Source organism: Piliocolobus tephrosceles, chromosome 14, assembly GCF_002776525.5.
Source record: "Piliocolobus tephrosceles isolate RC106 chromosome 14, ASM277652v3, whole genome shotgun sequence".
NCBI lineage: Eukaryota > Metazoa > Chordata > Mammalia > Primates > Cercopithecidae > Piliocolobus > Piliocolobus tephrosceles.
Window position 1 is genome coordinate 84,246,091 of NC_045447.1, and position 18,039 is coordinate 84,264,129.

The 18,039-nt window shown below is 39.5% G+C and overlaps 1 protein-coding gene across 1 annotated transcript in view; it reads left to right on the forward strand.

The window, feature by feature from the left end:
• MAMDC2 (MAM domain containing 2) overlaps positions 1–8,986 on the forward strand; it is a 179,320-nt gene extending 170,334 nt beyond the window's left edge. Inside the window, exons 13-14 of the mRNA XM_023213254.2 lie at positions 7,769–7,853; positions 7,985–8,986. Of these exons, the coding sequence (XP_023069022.1) occupies positions 7,769–7,853; positions 7,985–8,049 (150 nt within the window). The 3' untranslated portion in view covers positions 8,050–8,986. The remainder of the gene's footprint in view (positions 1–7,768; positions 7,854–7,984) is intronic.
• The last annotated feature ends 9,053 nt before the right edge of the window (positions 8,987–18,039 follow it).

An 18,039-nucleotide genomic window follows, 5' to 3' on the forward strand; every position in this document is an offset into this window, starting at 1 on the left:
AGAACCAAAAGTCTTATTATCTGCACTCCTATCTAGATGTGTTAGGACATTTTTTTCCCTCTTCTTGCCATTTATTTGGATTCTCATTTAGGGTTGTGTATTAATCAGGATTCTCCAGAGAAACCGAACCAATAGAGGAGAGAGAAACAGAGAGACAGAAACAGAAGGTGAGAGAGAGAGATATGAAAGGGGATGTATTAAGGAAATTGGCTCATATAATTATGAAGGCTGAGATGTCCCATAATATGCTATATATAAGCTGGAGAACCAGGAAAGCTGGTACCATAGCTCAGTCCAAATCCCAAGGCCTGAGAACTAGAGAAGCCGATGGTATAACTATTAGTCTGCAGCCAAAGGCCTGAGAACCTAGGGTGCCACTGGTATAGTTCCAGAAGTCTGAAGACTGAAAAACCTAGAGTTCTAATGTCCAAGGGCAGAAGCAGACAGGTGTCCCGGTTACAGAAGAGAGAGAAAACTTGCTTCTCCTCTGCCTTTTTGTTCTATCTGCATCCTCAACCAATCTGATATTCCCCACTCACACTGGGTGAAGACAGATCTTCCTTTCTCAGTCCACCAATTCGAACGCCAATCTCTTTCAGAAACACCCTCACATACGTACTGAGAAATAATACTTTACCAGCGATGTGGGTATCCCTTAACCCAGTCAAGTTGACACCTAAAATTCACCATCACAAGTTGGATCCTTAGAATTTTTATAAACAGGGGGACATGCCCAAGATGGCCGAATAGGAACAGCTCCAGCCTCCAGCTCCCAACAGGAGCGACACAGAAGACGGATGATTTCTGCAATTTCAACTGAGGTACTGGGTTCATCTCATTGGGTCGTGTCAGACAGTTGGCACTGGTCCACAGGTGCAGCCCGACCAGCAAGAGCTGAAGGAGGGTGAGACATTGCTTCACCTGGGAAGTGCAAGGGGGAAGGGAATTCCTTTTCCTAGCCAAAGGAAATTGAGACATACAACACCTGGAAATTTGGGTAACTCCCATCCTAATACTGTGCTTTAGCAAGGGTCTTAGCAAACGGCACATCAGGAGATTATATCCCACACCTGGCCTAGAGGGTCCCACGCCCACGGAGCCTCCCTCATTACTAGCACAGCGGTCTGAGATCTAACTGCAAGGCAGCAGCAAGGCTGGGGGAGGGGCGCCTGCCATTGCTGAGGCTAAAGTAGGTAAACAAAGTTCCCAGGAAGCTTGAATTGGGTGGAGCCCACTACAACTCAAGGAGTCCGGCCAGCCATTGTAGACTCCTCCTCTGGGGAAAGGTCATAGCTAAACAAAAAGCAGCAGAAACCTCAGCAGAGGTAAATGCCCCTGTCTGACAGCTTTGAAGAGAGCAGTGGATCTCCCAGCATGGAAGTTGAGATCTGAAAACGGACAGACTGCCTGCTCAAGTGGGTCCCTGACCCCTGAGTAGCCTAACTGGGAGATATCCCCCACTAGGTGCAGACTGACACCTCACACCTCACACGACAGGGTACACCCCTGAGACGAAGCTTCCAGAGCAAGAATCAGACAGCAACACTCGCTGTTCAGCAATATTCTATCTTCTGCAGCCTCTGCTGCTGATACCCAGGCAAACAGGGTCTGGAGTGGACCTCAAGCAAACTCCTACAGCAGAGGGTCCTGCTTGTTAGAAGGAAAACTAACAAACAGAAAGGAAATCCACACCAAAACCCCATTAGCACGTCACCATCATCAAAGACCAAAGGCAGATAAAACCACAAAGATGGGGAAAAAGCAGTGCAGAAAAGCTGCAAATTCAAAAAATCAGAGCGCAACTCCCCCTCCAAAGGAACGCAGCTCATCGCCAGCAACAGAACAAAGCTGGATGGAGAATGACTTTGATGAGCTAAGAGAAGGCGGCTTCAGTCGATCAAACTTCTCAGAGCTAAAGAAGGAACTACATAACCTGTGCAAAGAAACTAAAAACCTTGAAAAAAGATTTGATGAATGGCTAAGTAGAATAACCATGTAGAGAAGTCCTTAAAAGAACCAATAGAGATGAAAACCATAAGGCGAGAACAACGTGACCAATGCACAAGTTTCAGTAACCCACTCGATCATCTGAAAGAAAGACTATCAGTGACTGAAGATCAAATGAATGAAATGAAGCGAGAAGAGAAGTGTGGAGAAAAAAGTAAAAAGAAATGAACAAAGCCTCCAAGAAATATGGGATTATGTGAAAAGACCAAATCTACATCTGACTGGTGTGCCTGAAAGTGACGGGGAAAATAGAACCAAGATGGAAAACACTCTGCAAGATATCATCCAGCAGAACTTATTCAACCCAGTAAGGCAGGACAACATTCAAATTCAGAAAATACAGAGAACGCCACAAAGATACTACTCTAGAAGAGCAACTCCAAGACACATAATTGTCAGATTCAACAAAGTTGAAACGAAGGAAAAAATGTTAAGGGCAGCCAGAGAGAAAGGTCGGGTTACACACAAAGGGAAGCCCATCAGACTAACAGTAGATCTCTCGGCAGCAACTCTCCAAGCCAGAAGAGAGTGGGGGCCAATTTCAACATTTGTAAATAAAATAATTTTCAACCCAGAATTTCATATCCAGCCAAATTAAGTATCATAAGTGAAGGAGAAATAAAATCCTTCACAGATAAGCAAATGCTTAGAAATTGTCACGACCAGGCCTGCCATACAAGAGATCTTGAAGGAAGCACTAAACATGGAAAGGAACAACAGGTACCAGCCATTGCAAAAACGTAAAAATGTAAAGTCCATCAATGCGAGGAAGAAACTGCATCAACTAGCAAGCAAAATAACCAGCTAATATCATAATGACAGGATCAAGTTCAAACATAACAATATTAACCTAAAATGTAAATGAACTAAATGGTCCAATTAAAAGACACAGAATGGCAAATTGGATAAAGAGTCAAGACCCATCAGTTTGCTGTATTCAGGAGACCCATCTCACATGCAGAGACACACATAGGTTCAAAATAAAGGGATGGAAGAAGATCTATCAAGCAAATGGAAAACAAAAAAAAAGCAGGGGTTGCAATCCTAGTCTCTGATAAAACAGACTTTAAACCATCAAAGATCAAAACAGACAAAGAAGGCCATTACATAATGGTAAAGGGATCAATTCATCAGGAAGAGCTAACTATCCTAAATATATATGCACCCAATACAGGGGCACCCAGATTCATAAAGCAAGTCCTAAGAGACTTGCAAAGAGACACAGACTCCCATACAATAATAATGGGAGACTGTAACACCCCACTGTCAACATTAGACAGATCAACAAGACAAAGTCAACAAGGACATCCAGGAATTGAATTCAACTCTGCACCAAGCAGACCTAATAGACATCTATAGAACTCTCCACCCCAAATCAACGGAATATACATTCTTCTCAGCACCACATCACACTTATTCCAAAATTGACCACATAGTTGGAAGTAAAGCACTTCTCAGCAAATGTAAAAGAACTGAAATTATAACAAACTGTCTCTCAGACCACAGTGCAATCAAACTAGAACTCAGGACTAAGAAACTCAATCAAAACCACTTAACTACATGGAAACTCAACAACCTGCTCCTGAATGACTACTGGGTACATAATGAAATGAAGGCAGACATAAAGATGTTCTTTGAAACCAATGAGAACAAAGACACAACATACCAGAATCTCTGGGACACATTTAAAACAGTGTGCAGAGGGAAATTTATAGCAATAAATGCCCACAAGAGAAAGCGGGAAAGATTTAAAATTGACACCCTAACATCACAATTAAAAGAACTACAGAAGCAAGAGCAAACACATTCAAAAGCTAGCAGAAGGCAAGAAATAACTAAGAGCAGAACTGAAGGAGACAGAGACACAAAAAACCCTCCAAAAAATCAATGAATCCAGAAGCTGGTTTTTTGAAAAGATCAACAAAATTGATAGACTGCTAGCAAGACTAATAAAGAAGAAAAGAGAGAAGAATCAAATAGATGCAACAAAAAATGATAAAGGGGATATCACCACTGACCCCACAGAAATACAAACTACCATCAGAGAATACTATAAACACCTCTACGCAAAAAAACTAGAAAACCTAGAAGAAATGGATCATTTCCTGGACACTTACACTCTCCCAAGACTAAACCAGGAAGAAGCTGAATCCCTGAATAGACCAATAGCAGGCTCTGAAATTAAGGCAATAATTAAAAGCCTACCGACCAAAAAAAGTCCAGGACTAGATGGATTCACAGCTGAATTCTACCAGAGGTACAAGGAGGAGTGGGTACCATTCCTTCTGAAACGATTCCAATCAACAGAAAAAGAGGGAATCCTCCTTAACTCATTTTATGAGGCCAGCATCATCCTGATACCAAAGCCTGACAGAAGTACAACAAAAAAAGAGAATTTTAGACCAATATCCCTGATGAACATCGATGCAAAAATCCTCAATAAAATACTGGCAAACCGAATCCAGCAGCACATCAAAAAGCTTATCCACCATGATTAAGTGGGCTTCATCCCTGGGATGCAAGGCTGGTTCAACATACACAAATCAATAAACGTAATCCAGCATATAAACAGAACCAAAGACAAAAACCACATGATTATCTCAATAGATGCAGAAGGCCGGGCGCGGTGGCTCAAGCCTGTAATCCCAGCACTTTGGGAGGCCGAGACAGGAGGATCACGAGGTCAGGAGATCAAGACCATCCTGGCTAACACGGTGAAACCCCGTCTCTACTAAAAAAAAAAATACAAAAATCTAGCCGGGCGAGGTGGCGGGCGCCTGTAGTCCCAGCTACTCAGGAGGCTGAGGCAGGAGAATGGTGGGAACCCGGGAGGCGAAGCTTGCAGTGAGCTGAGATCCGGCCACTGCACTCCAGCTTGGGTGATAGAGCGAGACTCCGTCTCAACAAAAAAAAAAAAAAAAAAAAATAGATGCAGAAAAGGCCTTTGACAAAATTCAACAGCCCATCATGCTAAAAGCTCTCAATAAATTTGGTACTGATGGAACATATCTCAAAATAATAAGAGCTATTTATGACAAACCCACAGCCAATATCATACTGAATGGGCAAAAACTGGAAGCATTCCCTTTGAAAACTGGCACAAGACAGGGATGCCCTCTCTCACCACTCCAACATAGTGTTGGAAGTCCTGGCTAGGGCAATCAGACAAAAGAAATAAAGGGTATTTAGTTAGGAAAAGAAGAAGTGAAATTGTTCCTGTTTGCAGATGATATGATTGTATATTTAGAAAACCCCATCGTCTCAGCCCAAAATCTCCTTAAGCTGATAAGCAACTTCAGCAAAGTCTCAGGATACAAAATCAATGTGCAAAAATCACAAGCATTCTTATCTACCAGTAACAGACAAACAGAGAGCCAAATCATGAATGAACTCCCATTCACAATAGCTTCAAAGAGAATAAAATACCTAGGAATCCAACTTACAAGGGATGTAAAGGACCTCTTCAAGGAGAACTACAAACCACTGCTCAGTGAAATCAAAGAGAACACAAACAAATGGAAGAACATACCATGCTCATGGATAGGAAGAATCAATATTGTGAAAATGGCCATACTGCCCAAGGTAATTTATAGATTCAATGCCATCCCCATTAAGCTACCAATGAGTTTCTTCACAGAATTGGAAAAAACTGCTTTAAAGTTCATATGGAACCAAAAAAGAGCCCGCATTGCCAGACAATCCTAAGCAAAAGAACAAAGCTGGAGGCATCACACTACCTGACTTCAAACTATACTACAAGGCTACAGTAACCAAAACAGCATGGTACTGGTACCAAAACAGAGATATAGACCAATGGAACAGAACAGAGGCCTCAGAAATAATACCACATATCTATAGCCATCTGATCTTTGACAAACCTGACAAAAACAAGAAATGGGGAAAGGATTCCCTATTTAATAAAGGGTGCTGGGAAAATAGGCACCTATAAAGAACTCAATCAAATTTACAAGAAAAAAACAACCCCATCAAAAAGTGGGCAAAGGATATGAACAGACACTTCTCAAAAGAAGACATTCATACAGCCAACAGACACATGAAAAAATGCTCGTCATCACTTGCCATCAGAGAAATGCAAATCAAAACCACAATGAGATACCATCTCACACCAGTTAGAATGGCGATCATTAAAAAATCAGGAAACAACAGGTGCTAGAGAGGATGTGGAGAAATAGGAACACTTTTACATTGTTAGTGGAACTGTAAACTAGTTCAACCATTGTGGAACACAGTGTGGCAATTCCTCAAGGATCTAGAACTAGAAATACCATTTGACCCAGCCATCCCATTACTGGGGATATACCCAAAGAATTATAAGTCATGCTGCTATAAAGACACATGCACACATATGTTTATTGTGGCACTATTCACAATAGCAAAGCCTTGGAATCAACCCAAATGTCCATCAGTGACAGACTGGATTAAGAAAATGTGGCACATATACACCATGGAATACTGTGCAGCCATAAAAAAGGATGAGTTTGTGTCCTTTGTAGGGACATGGATGCAGCTAGAAACCATCATTCTCAGCAAACTATCGCAAGAAGAGAAAACCAAACACTGCATGTTCTCACTCATAGGTGGGAACTGAACAATGAGATCACTTGGACACAGGAAGTGGAACATCACACACTGGGTCCTATTGTGGGGAGGGGGGAGGGATAGCATTAGGAGATATACCTAATGTAAACGATGAGTTAATGGGTGCAGCACACCAACATGGCACATGTATGCATATGTAACAAACCTGCACATTGTGCACATGTACCCTAGAACTTAAAGTATAATAAAAAGAAAAAGAAAAAAAAAGAATTTTTATTAACAGTATTTTGCCACTAGTCTGTCATTAAAGCTTCTTTGAAACATTAATTTCAAGTAACTTTATAAACATATTAATTTATATTCTTTGATTTAATTTTAGGAAGGTTTAAATAAAATTTATGGGCTTTTTAAAATTTAATTTAAATTATACACTACTCCAATGAAGACTCATTTGCTTATAAAATGAATAGAGCAAATGTGTCTTCTGAACAACTTTCACTACCCATGGGCCTCCGTGGACCATTCAGTAATTTATTAACCATTGTTGGGACAGCCTTAGAGCTTGTTAAGTAATATATTTTTCCTACAACCACAATATCTGATCAGTTATTTCCTTCTCAAAATCTAAAGTTATAAAACTGATTCTCTCTTCTGCCTGAGCTGTGTCTTTGATGTTGTGGTATTTAACATAAGTGAACCCTTCTCTTTGGTAAACTTCATTATTATGCTTTTCTGTTCATACATGGGTATCATCAGTCATATTAAATGTTTCCACCTAGAAGCAGTATCAGACGTAGATTTATGGAGTGCTAAGGGAAATTTAAGTTTCTGAGCACCTCATTTTCACAGACCCTTTGTGAGAGCTGGGGGATGCTGGGAGCAGAGTGTTCCAACTGGGAAGAGGAAACCAGGTTACCACCAGGAAGCATTTCTAGGCAAGCATTTCTGGGAAATTGGTAAAGAGATCTCAGAACACAGGGACCTGAATCTTCAAGGCTTCAGTAATTTATTGTTTCTTTAAATTCCAAATAAACATTATCTTTAATCTCTAGATTTCAGTTTGTAATTTGGTATCCTTTTCCTTAAAGGGATCCTCAAGAGCAATCTAAGTTTTTGTATCTACAAAGCCTGGATCTGCCCTGACCAGCACTGTATTATCAGGATGATTCTATTTCTACATTCAAACATATTATTCTTTCAGATTATTTTTGAAGCCATTCGAGGAGTATCGATAAGAAGTGATATCGCCATTGATGACATTAAATTTCAGGCAGGACCCTGTGGAGGTAATATTTTTTCCCAATTATATAAGCTTGACTGAAAATGGACTTTGCAATACTGTTTCAAAGTACAAGAATACAAATTAAACATTTTTCTATAATAAATACTGTTATTGTATATTTGTCTTTCCTGACAGAAATGGAAGATACAACTCAACAATCATCAGGACATTCTGAGGACTTAAATGAAATTGAGTATTAAGAAATGATCTGAATTGGATTAACTAGACGAAAATCATACCTCTCTTCAATCAAAATGAAAACAAAGCAAATGAATACTGGACAGTCTTAACAATTTTATAAGTTATAAAATGACTTTAGAGCACCCTCCTTCATTACTTTTGCAAAAACATACTGACTCAGGGCTTTTTCTTTTTGCATATGACAACTGTTACTAGAAATACAGGCTACTGGTTTTGCATAGATCATTCATCTTAATTTTGGTACCAGTTAAAAATACACATGTACTATATTGTAGTCATTTTAAAGTACACAAAGGGCACAATCAAAATGAGATGCGCTCATTTAAATCTGCATTCAGTGAATGTATTGGGAGAAAAATAGGTCTTGCGGGTTTCCTTCTGAATTTTAAGTATCGTAAATATTTTTAAAGTAAATAATATGGGGTGTCAGTAATATCTGCAGAATGAATGCAGTCTTTCATGCTAATGAGTTAGTCTGGAAAGATAAAGTCTTCTTTTCTATGTTTTATTCATAGAAATGGAGTATTAATTTTTAATATTTTCACCATATGTGATAACAAAGGATTTTTCATGAATGTCCAAAGGTAAGTCAGTATTAATGAATGATGTATTACAAGGCAGTGCTACCTTCTTTATTCCCCCTTTGAACTACCTTTGAAGTCACCATGCGCACATGGACAGAAATTGAACTCTTTTTTGTAAAGCAAGCTTAAAATGTTTATGTATACATACCCAGCAATTTTTATAAATGTGTTAAACAGTTTTACTGATTTTTATAATAAATGTTTTGGTAAGATTTTGAATACTATACATTCAGGCAGATATACTAAACTGCTTTTTATTTACTTGTTTAGAAAATTGTATATATATGTTTGTGTATCCTAACAGCTATTATGAAATCATAAAATTACCTAATAAAAATAATTTGAAAATCTTTTCAGTAGCAATTAACTCATTTCTACATTATTTGTCTTCATCAGAGTATCTTCACTACATAACTACAGATTCTAATTTGAATCTCTACTCTGCCACAACAAAATGCTTAAGTCTTTTATTAGTGACATAAGCACTCTAAACATTAATACAATAATTATTACTTTTTTCTCTTAATTTTCCTTTTCTCCACTGATACAATAATTTTTATAGCATGCTTTATTTCACATAGACAATCTCAATTTTTTATCTCATTAGAATGTAAACTCATATCCTAACATAGAGTACAAGATTTCTTGCTGTTTTGTTTACTTTTGTATTCTCAGTACCCAGAAAGTGTCTGGAATAGTAAGTGTGCAACAAAAAAATACTTGAATGAATGAATGTCTTTCCTGCTTCAGTAAGATGGAAATATTTTAACTCTTTCACAGATAAGGAAACAGAGTCTCAAAAGAGTGAAGAAATTACTCACGATTTTGTATCTGTTAAATGGAGGAATTTAAGAGTCTGGTCTGATTCAAAGGCTCATACCTCTTAACTACTTTGTGTAGCCAAAAGTCCATTGTTTCCCTGAAGTTGGGAGGGTTTCCCACTCAAGAGTGTCCAAACTCATAAATTAATCTGTTAAGAGCTTTATCTTTCTGAATGCAAAGAAAACAAAAAATTCTCAGCTACACAAGATACATATTCTGAGGTTTATGGAGAAAATAAAATTTTATAATAAAATTTTGCAAATCAAATTCTACTTATGATTAATTGCCTATAGTGGAGGAAATTCCTAAACAGAGCTGAAACATCAGGGAAGGAAGATTTCAAGATGTTGACCTGTTCAGCTGCATACTAGGCCAGGCATAACTCCTCCAAAGCATTATTCTTGTCCAGAGCTACAGTTACATTTGCTGAATTAAGGAGTGAAGATTGTATTTTCAGGACTCAACACAGTATCTGATACCTAGTAAGGGGGTTATAGTATGTGGTGAGTAAATAAAGTTATTCAACAGCCTTCTTGCTGGTGACATAAATCCACAGTAATAATCACAGCTAACATGTGTTGAATACTATTTTCAGACATTTTTCAAAGAGTCTGTTTCGCTGCCACATCTGTATTCTTATCCTTACAAGGTCGCCTCCTGAACGTGATAGCTCTCCTACCAGCTCCATCCTCAATGTCAATTTACACTCTAGGCAAAGATTCTAAGTCTCCCTCTTTCAAGAGGATTTATTGGCTACCAAAATTGCCTCTAAGGTTGCTAAACTGGGAATCCTACTAGAGATGCCAACTTTGGAAATTGGGGGAAAAGAGGTGGGGGTTGGGGTACCAGATATTGGCTTGTGGCAGAAAAGGAGGTAATTATTACCAGTTGTTGCTGAGAAACAACCTGAAGTTAATCTAAGAGAAAAAAAGGAGGTGGATAGTGAGCTGCTTAACTCACTTTTCCTCATTTATGCTCCTTTGACAAAATTCAATTGTTTGATGCTTCTTTACCCTTTCCAGGTTGCCCCTGGCATTCATTTCAACTATATTTCACCTTCGTTTTAACTATATTTCACCTGGATGAATACATGGAAAGGATAGTAAGCACAGTATAGGTTTCTCAGATTTAGAAAATCTTCTCCCAGGGAGAAGAAATGCTAGCTAACAGATACTGCTTAACAACTTAAGCCCAGTGTTGGCTTTTATTCCAATTCTCAGCAGCACCTAAACATACAAGTGCTTCAAATGGAAATTGCTTTCTCACACAGATTGCTTTCTCTTCTATAATTTCCTGTCTAGGATGGAGATTATTTGTGTATAGAAGGGAGTGAAGAACTGAATACTGAGAAAATAGTGCCTGTGATGCAGGGTTTGGTTTAATATGGAGGAAGAAAAGGTTCAACAAAGATTTCTAGAGAACTCTATGCTCCAGGCATTGTACTGAGCATAGAGGTTACAAAAATGCTCACAGATTAGTAAGGAAGAGAGAGAGATAAACCAGTAAACACTGTTTGGAGTGCTAAATACAAAATGGTCATAAGCCCAGGGTGCTATGGGAGGGCCTCTGGGGGGCATCTGACCTGGCAGGGCAGAGGCAGCCTCCTGGCTGCAGTCTGGAGAGAGCAGTGGAAACCAACAGTGCCCACTTGCACAGTGTCCCTGATGCCTTCATGTCTTCTCTAACACTCTGAGGGCTGAGACCTGGGCTCTGTGACTTCTTGGTCTCATGCCAGGGCAATGTTTCCTTGTGTGATTTAACCAGAATGGGGAAAAAAAACAAAAAACTGAGTTTCTGTAACTAATAATTCTAATGACACTGGATTTTCAACATATGAATTACTATAAAGAGATAATACAGCACAGTGATTAAAGACACTGTTTCTGGATTTACGCTGTCCTTTTAAATCTCGGGTCTGCCACTTACAAGCTATGTGACTGAAGGCAAGTCACTTACACCTACTCCCACTCCTTTTCTTAGTCTGCAAAATGGGGCAAAGACTTATTCCTGCTTCTTAGGGTTGCTGCAAAGATTAAATGAGAATAATATGAGCACCTATAACAGTCTCAGACACACAAAAGCCATTCTAGTTTATAAGGTTTCAGTGAAATTTCAGATAAATCATGGTGATTTTTATGTATTCTTTTTCTATGAAGGAATTGTGAGTTTATAGTGCCATCTTAAGGATAAAACAAACATATAATCTTGCCATTTTATCATCTTTTTCTTTATTACTCACAGTACAACTCATTTTGACTCGTAGCTGGGTAATGCTCTCCCGTGTTCTTCCCACTCCACTTGCCCCTAGTAAAATCCCACTTGCCCCTAGCAAAATGTATCATTGCTAAACCTAACTTCTTGTTTATCTCCTCAAGAATGCTTACTTACTCAGTTTTGTATCCCCACTGCCTAGCATACTCAAAAGATTTCTGGATTAAATAAACAAATGCTTAGTAAAAGCATTTCGTTTAGTACAAACATGCATGTGGGTTTCAAAAATCACAAGGAATATAATGGTGCTCTTTGATCCATTACAATTTTATTGGTCATTTTAATATATTTGTCTGGACATTACTCTCCCCAGATAATCCAAGCCTCTAACACTTCATAAATGAACCTGGCTGCACCGTGAATACTTGTATATTTAAAAATATGCGGTGAATTCACACCCAAATCAAAAGCCCCATTGACTATAAAAAAAATATGGCAAGAAAGGGTGGGGGGGAAATGGAAAACAGATACGTAAAGGCAGGTGAGTGAAATATCACAATGTATACCTACTGATATCATATAAACATATTGCTTATTCAAAAAATAAACATGGCAAGATATATATGCTTGAGAACATGAAGGTATTCTATGTGGCAAAATGAATTATCTCAACGCTGCCCTGTTCCCCCATACACATGTGTACACATACACAAGACAAAACATATAAAAATTCTTGGTGAAATTTGATGACCTTTATTGTAAATGAATACCTAAGCTGGTAAGAAAGTAAGGGAAATGTCCAGCTACCCTCTGAAACCCCTCCTCTGCTTTGAAAAAGAGAACTGAAAAGCAGAGATATAAGTACATAACCTGACGCTATAGCTACCTGGAGGGAGGTTGTCAGTCTTGGTAATCTGGGGGCTTAGGCTCTTAAACCATAAAGGGATCAGGAAAGAGCCTGCCAAGGGGTGGGGAGGATAGAACAGAGACTTCATAAATAAACCCAAGACTCTTGAAGAGCTACATTTGTACTAAAAGGGTAAATCCAGACAATAAAATAAAAATAAAAATGTTCCTTCAGCACAGGGAGATTGTTAGGATGCCAACTCTTCTCCATTTAGACTGTGGCATGGGGTATAGGAGTTTTTCCTTGAGAATTCCTAATTATATTACACAAATTTAGAGTGCAAACTTACCCTGCCCTCATGATCTGGGAATCCATAAGCTCAAAGTTTAACATGAGAATATGTCCCTGGCTAGTGATATTCTTGGGGCACCTGGCTGAAATTAATATAAAATTATTTAGGGGACCGTGCACTCAACCTAGGCTGTGCACAGTTCACACATATAAAACTGCACTGAAGAAAGACTCACAGTTCAAAACTACAGAACATTTAGTGAAAGAATCCACTAACAGCAAAAATGAGCTGTCAAGAAACGAAGAATTATATACCCAAGACTTCATAAGATGGAAATTGTTAGTAGACACTTTTAAGTATTTTTTAAATGACTAGAGAAAAATATATAACAAAGCCAATACTCTATGAAAATGCAGATAGTTTTTGTTTTCGTTTATGTTTTTTTTGAGAGAGAGTCTTGCTATGTTGCCCAGACTGGAGTACAGTGGCTATCCATAGTACCATAGTATCCAGGATACCATATACCATAGTATCCAGGCTATCATGGTGCACTATAGCCTGAAACTCTGGGCTTACATGATCCTCCTGCCTCAGCCTTTCAAGTCTCTGGGACTATAGGCACATGCCACTGCACCAAGCAAATCTACCCAGCAGGTAGATTTTTTAAAAACTGAATAGAACTTCTACATATAATAAATAATAGTCATAAAATTAAAAATTCAGTGTGAAAGGCAAACAAGCAATTAGGCATATCTAATAGAAAGAATGATGAACTGGAATACAAGGTAATAAAGCAGACTACAGCACAGAGAGATCAAGAAATGGAAAATATGAAAAACAGGAATGAGAGTCAATGTATTGAAATCAGTGACAGAAAAAGAGTGGGGGAGAGGTAATGCTCAAAGGGAGAATATTTGAGACTGTTGCAGAATTGATTATAGATAAAAATGTTCAAAATCATGAAGTTCAGTAAATTCTGAGCAATATAAAAAATCTATACCTAAACACATTACAAAATTATGGAATACCAAAATCAAAGAGAAAAATGCAACCAAAATGAAAAGACAGATGAACCTCAAAGGAATGAAAATCAAACAAAATCTAACCCACCAATAACAAAGCAAGTGAGAAGACAGGGAAATAAGAGCTTTAAAATGTTGAGAGGAAATAATCTTCAACCAGAATGAGGACAAAATAATGTCATTTTCAGATAAGAAAGAAATCATGGTATTTTTGCTGGCAAGATGGCCGAATAGGAACAGCTCCGGTCTGCAGCTCCCACTGAGATCCATGCAGAAGGCAGGTAATTTCTGCATTTCCAACTTAGGTACCTGAGTCATTTCACTGGGACTGGTCGGACAGTGGGTGCAGTCCAAGCTGGGGGAACGGAAGCAGGGTGGGGTGTCACCTCACCAGCAAAGTGCAAGGGGTTGGGGAACTCCCTCTCCTAGCCAAGGAAAGCCATTAGGAACTGTACCATGCACTCAGGCCCAGACACTGTGCTTTTCCCATGTTGTTCACAACTTGCAGACCAGGAGATTCCCTCCAGTGCCTACACCCTATACCACCAGGGCCCTCAGTTTACAGCACAAAACTGGTGGCCATTTGGGCAGACATGGAGCTAGCCGCAGGAGTTTTTTTTTCATACCCTTAGTGGTGCCTGGAATGCCAGCGAGACACAACTGTTCACTCCCCTGGAAAGGGGGCTGAAGCCAGGGAGCCAAGTGGTCTGGCTCAGTAGGTTCCACCCTCACGGAGCCCAGCAAGCTGAGATCCACTAGCTTGAAATTCTTGTGCCAGCACAGCAGTATGAGCACGACCTGGGATGCTCCAGCTTGTTGGGGGGAAGGGTGTCCACCATTGCTGAGGCTTAGGCAGGCAGTTTTACCTTCACAATGTAAACAAAGTCGCCCAGAATTCTGAACTGGGTAGAGCCCACCGCAGCTCAGCAAGGCCACTGCAGCCAGACTGCCTCTCTAGATTCCCTCCTGTCTGAGCAGGGCATCTCTGAAAAAAAGGCAGCAGCCCCAGTCTTACAGATAAAACCCCCTTATAGATAAAACCCCCACCTCCCTGGGACAGAGCATGTTGGAGAAAGGGCGGTTGTGGGTGCAGCTTCAGCAGACTTAAACGTCCCTACCTGCAAGCTCTGAAGAGAGCAGCAGATCCACCAGCATAGAGTTCAAGCTCTGATAAGGGACAGCCTGCCTCCTCAAGTGGGTCCATGACCCCCGTGTATCCTGACTGGGAGACACCTCCCAGTAGGAGCCAACAGACACCTCATACAGGAAAGCTTTGGCTGGCATCCCGCAGGTGCCCCTCTGGGAGGAAGCTTCCAGAGGAAGGAACAGGCAGCAACCTTTGCTGTTCTGCAGCCACCACTGGTGATACCCAAGTAAACAGGTTCTGAGTAGAACTCCAGCAAACTCCAGCATACCTGCAGCAGAGGGGACTGGCTGCTAAAAGGAAAACTAACAAACACAGAGGAATAGTATCAACATCAACAAAAAGGACGTCCACTCAGAGACCCCATCTGAAGGTCACCAACTTCAAAGACCAAAGGTAGATAAATCTATGAAGATGGGGAGAAACCAACACATAAAGGCTGAAAATTCCAAAAACCAGAACACCTCTTCTCCTCCAAAGGATCACAATTCCTCGCCAGCAAGGGAGCAAAACTGGACAGAGAATGAGTTTGACAAGTTGACAGAAGTAGGCTTCAGAAGGTGGGTAATAACAAACTCCACCGAGCTAAAGGAGGATATTCTAACCCAATGCATGCAAGCTAAGAACCTTGAGAAAAGGTTAGACAAACTGCTAACCAGAATAACCAGTTTAGAGAAGAACAATAATGACCTGATGGAGCTGAAAAACACAGGACGAGAACTTTGTGAAGCATACACAAGTATCAATAGCCCAATCGAACAAGTGGAAGAAAGGATATCAGAGATTGAAGATCAACTCAATGAAATAAAACGAGAAGACAAGATTAGAGAAAAAAGACAGAAAAGAAACGAACAAAGCCCCAAGAAATATGGGACTCTGAAAAGACCAAATCTACATTTGATTGGCATACCTGAAAGTGACAAGGAAAATGGAATCAAGATAGAAAACACTCTTTAGCATATTACCCAGGAAAACGTCCCCAACCTAGCAAGACAGGCTAACATTCAAATTCAGAAAATACAGAGAACACCACAAAGATACTCCTCAAGGTGAGAAACCCCAAGACACAAAATCATCAGATTTTCCAAGGTTGAAATGAAGGAAAAAATGTTAAGGGCAGCCAGAGAGAAAGATCAGGTTACCCACAATGGGAAGTCCACCAGACTAACAGTTAGTTGATCTCTCAGCAGAAACCCTACAAGCCAGAAGAGAGTGGGGGCCAATATTCAACATTCTTAAAGAAAAGAATTTTCAACCCAGAATTTCATATCCAGCCAAACTAAGCTTCATAAGCAGAGGAGAATTAAAATCCTTTACAGACAAGCAAATGCTGAGCGATTTTGTCACCACCAGGCCTGCCTTACAAGAGCTCCTGAAGAAAACACTAAACATGGAAAGAAGCAACCGGTACCAGCCACTGCCAAACCATGCCACATCGTAAAGACCATCAATGCTATGAAGAAACTGCATCAACTAACAAGCAAAATAACCAGCTAGCATCATAATGACAGAATCAAATTCACACATAACAATATTAACAGGCTAAATACCCCAGTTAAAACACACGGACTGGCAAATTGGATAAAGAATCAAGACCCATCAGTGTGCTGTATTCAGGAGACCCATCTCATGTGCAAAGACACACATACGCTCAAAATGAAGGGATGGAGATTTACCAAGCAAATGGAAAGGAAAACAAAAACAAAAAACAAAACAAAAAAAGCAAGGATTGCAATCTGAGTCTCTGATAAAACAGACCTTAAACCAACAAAGATCAAAACAGACGAAGAAGGGGATTACATATGGTAAAGGAATCAATTCAACAAGAGGAGCTAACGATCCTAAATATATATGCACTCAATAGAGGAGCACCCAGATTTATAAAACAGGTTCTTAAAGACCTACAAAGAGACTTAGACTCCCACCTAATAATAGTGGGAGACTTTAACACACCACTGTTAATATTAGACAGATCAATGAGTCAGAAAATTAACAAGGATATCCAGGACTTGAAGTCAGCTATGGACCAAGCAAGACCTAATAGACAACTACAAAATTCTCCAACCCAAATCAACAGAATATACACTCTTCTCAGCACCACATCGCACTTATTCTGAGACTGACCACATGATTGAAAGTAAAACACTCCTCAGCAAATACAAAAGAACAGAAATTACATCAAACTGTCTCTCAGACCACAATGCAATCAAATTAGAACTCAGGATTAAGAAACTCACTCAAAACCGCACAATCACAGGGAAACTGAACAACTTGCTCCTGTAAATAATGAAATGAAGACAGACATAAAGATGTTCTTTGAAACCAATGAGAACAAAGACACAACATACCAGAATCTCTGGGACACATTTAAAACAGTGTGCAGAGGGAAATTTAGAGCACTGGATGCCCACAAGAGAAAGAAGGAAAGATCTAAAATTGACACCCTAACATCACAATTAAAAGAACTAGAGAAGCAAGAGCAAACAAATTCAAAAGCTAGGAGAAGACAAGAAATAACTAATATCAGAGCAGAACTGAAAGAGATAGAGATACAAAAACCCTTCAAAAAAAATCAATGAATCCAGGAGCTGATTTTTTGTCAACAAAATAGGCCACTTTTTAAAAGATCAACAAAATAGACCCCTAGCCAGACTAATAAAGAAAAAAAGACAGAAGAATCAAATAGATGTAATAAAAAATGATAAAGGGGATATCACCACCAATCCCACAGAAATACAAACTGTCATCAGAGAATACTATAAACACCTCTATGCAAATAAACTATAAAATCTAGAAGAAATGGGTAAATTCCTGGACACATACACCCTCCAAATACTAAACCAAGAAGAAGTCGAATCCCTGAATAAACCAATAACAAATTCTAAATTGAGGCAGCAATCAATAGCCTACCAACCAAAACAAGCCCAGCACCAGACGGATTTACAGGCGATTTCTACCAGAGGTACAAAGAGGAGCTGGTACCATTCCTTCTGAAACTATTCCAAACAAGGGAATAAGAGGGAATCCTGTCTAACTCATTTTATGAGGCCAGCATCATCCTGATACC